Below are 6,565 nucleotides of genomic sequence, written 5' to 3'. Positions count from 1 at the left end.
ATTTGTTTCTGTGGCACTACTAGTACGCTCTTTCGTAGTCAGTCGCACGATTTGCTCGCGCAGCTCTTCATACTTGTGCTCAATCTCGACGAATGTTGCTTTAAATGTTTTGGAAACTTCCGTAATTCTATCTTCAACTTTTTCTTCAATTGATTTAGAGACTTCTTCGATAATCTTTCTAGAATTTTCCTCCATCTTTTCGAACTTCTCGTCCATTTTCTCGAACTTCTGTTCAAAATTTCTAGAATTTTCTTCCAACTTCTCTTGAATATTTCTAGAATTTTCTTCATTAACCTTTCTAGAATTTTCTTCCATTTTCTCGAACTTTTCTTCAATATTTCTAGAATTTTCTTCATTAATCCTTCTAGAATTTTCTTCCAACTTCTCGAACTTCTCTTGAATATTTCTATAATTTTCTTCATTAATCTTTCTAGAATTTTCTTCCAACTTCTCGAACTTCTCTTGAATATTTCAAGAATTTTCTTCATTAATCCTTCTAGAATTTTCTTCCAACTTCTCGAACTTCTCTTGAATATTTCTAGAATTTTCTTCATTAATCTTTCTAGAATTTTCTTCCATTTTCTCGAACTTCTCTTCAAAATTTCTAGAATTTTCTTCCAACTTCTCTTGAATATTTCTAGAATTTTCTTGGGTGCTTTTCATTTCTTGTTGCAACCCCTGTTGGCCATTTTGGATTTGCTGGAGCAAATTGAGCATCGTTTCTTCCATTTTAGCGGCAGCAGATCTTGTTACAGGCATACACAAGCACAAGCACAAGCACTTAATTTAATCTTACTTTTAATTAATTTAATTAATCCCACTTCTGACACCAATGTAACGTTATTTATAAATTCGGGTTCGATTTATATCAATATTTATTAAACAGAACTAAAACACTATACAATCCGTACAATTTATATCGATTATTTATATCACTCACACTTCGCAATTAATATCAGATTTTCGCGCTCAATGTTTTCGTCCGTACTCGTTCGATAGTAGACTGCCGCGATGTTTGGTCCGCAACCATTTATACACGCAAGCAATGTAAGTCTAGTACATTCTCGAATAATCGCGCGCGTAGAAAATTCCAGAGCGCCAAAGGCGACGTCATGTCTGGAGCATTTCCGTTACAATAATATACGCGATAGTTTTGAAGCAATAGTAGCGATATCAGTTTCAGGGGACGATTTATTGGGATTTACCTACTTACACCTGCGCAAGCGCGACAAATTGGAGCGGAGCGGTAATTTCATTTGCGAGTTGCGGTAAGCTTTGCGACTAGGAGTTCCGCAATCTTATATTTCCATGGCACTTAATTTATTTATATACAGGGTGTCCGATTTATCTTGAGACAGTCGCATTATTGCAGAAACTAACGGCGGTATCAGAAAATGATTTATGTAAAGTATTCTTCCTACCTGTGGACATTTTCACATAATTGTCCTTTCAGGTCAAGCGTAGGGTAACTTAATTTTTTCACGGAAAGCTTCAAATGAATGTCTCTAGGAGAATTTCTGCAGCAATTATTGCTAATTTCGTGTTGTCTTCAAGGTTTTATTTTGATGTAGGATATCTAAATTAATGTTATTGATGTAATTATAATACATTTTTTTTAAATTGGTTGTTTAAAGGTACTAACATGATTCATTATCTAAGAAATTTGCGAGTTGCGTTAAACTTTGTGAGTAACAGTTCCGCAATCTTATATTTCAATGTCACATAATTTATTATACAGAGTGTCCCATTTATGTTTAAGACAGTCCATTACTGTAGAAACTAACGGGGATATAAAAAAATGTAAAATATTCGTCCCACCTATGGAATACTTTTTATTGAAATTCTTATTCTACATTTAAAAATAATAAACTCTCGTCGGTAACGTTTTTTTCCTACATTTCACCATTTTTTGAACATTTCCAAAATTACTTTTGTTGGTTAGGGGTAAGTACGAATTGGCCTAGGAAAGATGTTTCACACACAAAAAAGCTTTCATTCTTTATTAACACACGTGCTAATTATTATTCGTCGGCCAAACCAGACAAGGCACCCAAAATTTAGTATCTTCTATCGAAAATTTCTGTCGGAATTTGACCGCGAACAAATACAAGTTTACAACAGTATCTGTAAAGGCGAACCGTTCACCGAACGGTCAACTGTACAAAAGTTGCTTGCAATAGTTTTTTGTTTGTATACCACTACAAAATATACAATATTATATTTATGGGACTATAATTTAAATCGTCCGTAGGTTCACAACCTTAGATATGGAATTTTTCTTTTTATTTACAACTTTGGAAATTCATGCGCTTTGGAGAACTGTGTGCTTTCTCTTGTTTCGGTTTCTTGATAGTACATAATTAACACACACACACACGCAAAACATTAAAGGCCACTTTTAATTTTAATACTGCAAAATGAGCTACATTTAACATCTAAAGCACACTCGGTGCAATTTTATTTCAATCGTAACATTAAAGACAGTTCCAAAATATCAATAAATTACTATAAAGAATATGAGATTTGAGATAGAACTAACTTTTGATATAGATATCGATACATAAACTACATACACATCTTTAACATCGTCTCTACTTTAAATTGGAACGTTACACTGGCCCAACAACTTTTGTACTAAATATTATGTACAACAACGTGATATAACTGAGCAAATAAATTATACCATCCATTGCGTTCAAATTCAACAAAAATTACCTAATACAATTTTTTCAAATATCTCGTAGGAACATGAAATGAGAATGTTTAAACAAAATCTACCTGTAACAGTTTCTCTTTTATAAAATTATAACAAACTTAACAATCAAGTCCATATGAATCAGTTAAATTTACAGACAAGTCGAAATTGGACTGCAGAAAGCAGCCGGCGATTGGTAACAGATGACTAGAAAATGATCAGTTTTCAGAAATTCCTCCTTTGACCATCGTATGCGATCACCAAGACAAGATTCGGCTTCTCTAATATTTGATGAAGATTGTTACACTCGCGTGCGAGATCAGTAAAGGGTGAGGGGGGGCTACTTTCTGCATTGATTTCGACTCGCACCTTTTGGTATAAACTTTGCATCGTATAACAAAATTAACTAATCGGAGAAGGACCCTCCGATGACTAAAAAAATATTAGCGCTAAAGTAACTTTGGTCCCGTTATTCATAATAAACATAACACTTATAGATTAAGCGCTAGCCTATCGAGACTAGGTAAACGTTCGAGTTTAACAAAGGGTTGCATTCTCGGATCACTTTTAACGTTCCTTTTAAAGACTAAGGTTAGCTGACCCTGTGAATTGCTTTGATGCACCGAATAGTCAGGCACTAAATTTTCGACGCGCGCTCGTTTAAGGCAAGTATCGTTCACTATAAGAGGGGAACTGTTCGACGAGTCGCCCTCGTACTCGTCGTCCGAGTATAAAAATCGAAACCGCCTCTTTCGGCGCCTCTCGCCGGTGCTGACGGGAGATTCCCGTCGGATCACGTTATTATTCGGCTCCACCTCCTTAACCCTCATCGTCGTCAAATGCTGAACTAGGCGTTTATAGCGTATGATCTGCTTCACCTTTTTCAACTCGCCCGCCGTCAGTCGCTGCTGCTCGAGAAATCGACGCATCAACTCCTGGTTTTCCCGAATTAAGGTGGCGGTGATCTGGTTTACGGTGTGCAGGTCGTTCATCAGCGCCTTCTTCAGGTATTCCTGGTTGTAGTTCGGCGTCGGCAGTACCCGGTTGCGTTTCGGCAGCTGCAGCTCGATACTGCTCGACAACGACTCCTCCGTCTTGTGAGGGGGACTGCCACTTTCGAAGGACGAAGTTCGCGAATAGGTCTTATTGATGAATTTGACGCTGAGCTCGGGCGATTTCGGCGAGACCTTGCGCCGTATACCCGCGACGTTCCCCAGTAAATTACTCGTAAGGTCGGGGCCGGCGAAGCTGCACCGCTCGGGCTCAGTCAGCGAGCCCGTGCGTTTTCGGTCGTTGTACTCCTGCAAGCTCAATCTGCGCGTGTTAGACTCGACGATTTTACCGCCGTCCTCCTCGTCCTCCCAATCGTCGTTAATTTGCTGAATCAATTTGTTGGCGCGCTCCCTCTGCGTGGCCTCCGTCTCCTGGCAAGTGGACGACGTTATGCTGTTCTCCTGCACGCTGATTAAAGGCGGTTGAGGCTCCTCCACGTCGATTTTCGCCTTGACCACCTCGGGCTCCTTCTGAATCTTTGCCAAATTCTCGGGCTCGATGCTCATCCTGTACAGGGAGTCGATGTTAACTGGGGCTTGTCGACTAAAAAATTTCGCTTTCCTAGGATCCGCGATCGGCTTCTTCGGTTTCGTCCTCTCCTTCGGTTTCGGAATGCTTCGCGGGTGAGATTCGTTCTTCTTTGGCTTCTCCGCCTTCTGCTGCTTCGTCGGCTTGTTGCCGTCGAGCCTCGGCGGCTTTTTGAGCTTGGCGATCTTTTCGGCGATCGAGCTTTTCGTCTTGGAAGGCACGCAGTGATCTTTCATTTTCGTTTGGTGTGGTTCGATTAGTTTCAAGGCAGCTTTCGTTTTGGGAGTTTTGGGGAAAGTTGGTTTGGTATCAAGGCACCTCTTCGGCTCGGCTTGATCTAGCCATGTTACAGTTTTTTTTTTCGGACTCTTCTTCTTTTCGACCTTTTTTTCTTCGGGAGCAGTCGGCGCGGGAGCCTGTTCCGTCGCCGCTTTCGGCAAGGACCCCGCTTCCGTAGAGCTCGACACGACCTCCTCGTTGAACACGCATACTTCGTTCTCGATGGGAATGTCGGGTCCTTCGCAGATCTCCTTGACGTACATCTCTACATTATCCACGGTGACGTTTGCGTAGTTGTCGAGAACTGGATGCTCAACGGGAGGGGGCTTCGTTTGAACTACAGTAGTCTGGTCCTCCAAGATCGGACAGCTGTCCGTATTATTCATTATTACGGCATCGGAAAAGGTCTTCACCAAAATGAGCTTCTTTCCATTCTGCACTGTAACATTAATTTCCAGAAGCTCATCCGCAATTTGCAAGACAACGTTGGAATCATTTATGTGGTACACAATATTCGCTTCGCTTTCATCGTAAGTGGCCTTCTCCAACACCGGCATCTCTTCTGAGTCTTCGATAGCCACAGGGAGATCTTCCACCACTTCCGATCGAGGCTCTTCGATATTGACCACGCTTTCTTCGCATTTTTGATCCACAAAATGAGGCGGATCCTCGAGGTGCTTTTTCTTCTTCGTTCTCTCTCTTCTGTCCTTCTTCCTATCTTTCTTTCGCTTCAGTTCGCTTTCTTCAACAGCAGCGGATGCTGTCGGTTCCTCAATCGTACCCGCTGCAGCAGGTGCTGTCGGTTCTTCAATCGTACATTCTGCAGAGGGCGGAGTTTCGGTTTTATCCATCTCCCACTTCCTCTCTACATCCAGAACCGTCTCCTCTACAACGTTCAAAGGGATTTCCGGTGGATCCTCCTTCGATATCCTTTCGTTTTGGGCCGTCGCCTCATTTTTGTCGGCCTCTTCTTCTGCATTCGGCGGAATTTCAGGTAAAGCGGTCGCCTCCTCATCGGTAGATTTTCTTTTCCAGCTCCTGTCATTTTTTTCAATTTTCCCCTCCGTCTCCTCCACAGTATTCGGCGGGATTTCGGTCAAATCCCCCAAACTCGCCTCCTCTGACAGAATCGCGACGTTGTCTCCCCTAGAGCTATCATTGTTTTCACTTTGAACCGTCTCCTCCACCGAGATTTCGGCCACAGCTCTCTCGAGTGGTATGTCGATTTTGTCTCGCTTACACCTCTTCTCAACACCTCTGATTGTCTCGGCTCGGATTTGTGTTTTATACCTCTTCAACCTCCTCTCGCGTTTTTCCACTGCTTCTCTCTTTGATCGTCTCCCACTTTCGATTTTATGCATCCTCCACCTCTTTCTATCAACATTCAGAACCGGCGTAGGCTCATCCACCGCAAGCGGTGGAGTTTTATCTCTTGTCGATCTGCTTTCAGCTATATCACTCTCCTCTCTGCTCGCAGGTTCACTCTCGACCTCGACGGGGAGAGCTGTGATGGACGGAATGTCGGTTTCGTCTCCCTTTTCGACAAGTGTTGGAGCGGGTGGAGTTTCCATTTCGTCTACCATCTCGCTTGCCTCCGGTTCTTCAACACTCTCACTTGCTCGCTCCTCGGCCAAAAGAGCTGTGGCGGGGAGAGTTTCGATTTCGTCGACTTTGTCGGTTGTAAGAGCCGCACTGAGAGAAATCTCATTCTCCAGCCCCTCTTCGGTTTGTTCGATTGCTGCCGGCTCCTCAGTCACGCTTGCCTCCTCGTGTGGAATTGCTTCATCCACCTGTCGCGCTTCTTCTTCCACGTCCTCGGTCGCGCACATAGAGACCGGGCTCGCTTCCGCAGCGGTCAGTTCCGGAATCACCTCCTCCTGCATTTTTTCGGCGACCTCGTTCAGGCAATTGACGGGCGTTTCCACGTCGTCCTTAGCAGAACCACCCACAATCTCCTCCAGGAACTTGTCCAAAGAGGACACATCCGCGGTGGCATTTTCGCCTTGGACC

The 6,565-nt window shown here is 42.9% G+C and overlaps 1 protein-coding gene across 1 annotated transcript; it reads right to left on the bottom strand.

The window, feature by feature from the left end:
* Positions 1-1,985: 1,985 nt before the first annotated feature.
* LOC116161079 lies at positions 1,986-6,565 on the bottom strand (the record flags this gene model as incomplete). Its single annotated transcript, XM_031474288.1, is given in 1 exon segment — positions 1,986-6,565. A coding segment is annotated over 1 exon segment (3,379 nt), but the record flags the coding sequence as incomplete, so codon positions are not given.

This window comes from Photinus pyralis, unplaced genomic scaffold (assembly GCF_008802855.1).
Source record: "Photinus pyralis isolate 1611_PpyrPB1 unplaced genomic scaffold, Ppyr1.3 Ppyr1.4_LG10, whole genome shotgun sequence".
Lineage (NCBI taxonomy): Eukaryota > Metazoa > Arthropoda > Insecta > Coleoptera > Lampyridae > Photinus > Photinus pyralis.
The sequence above is the reverse complement of the archived record's forward strand: the minus strand, read 5'-3'. Positions and strand labels throughout refer to the sequence as shown.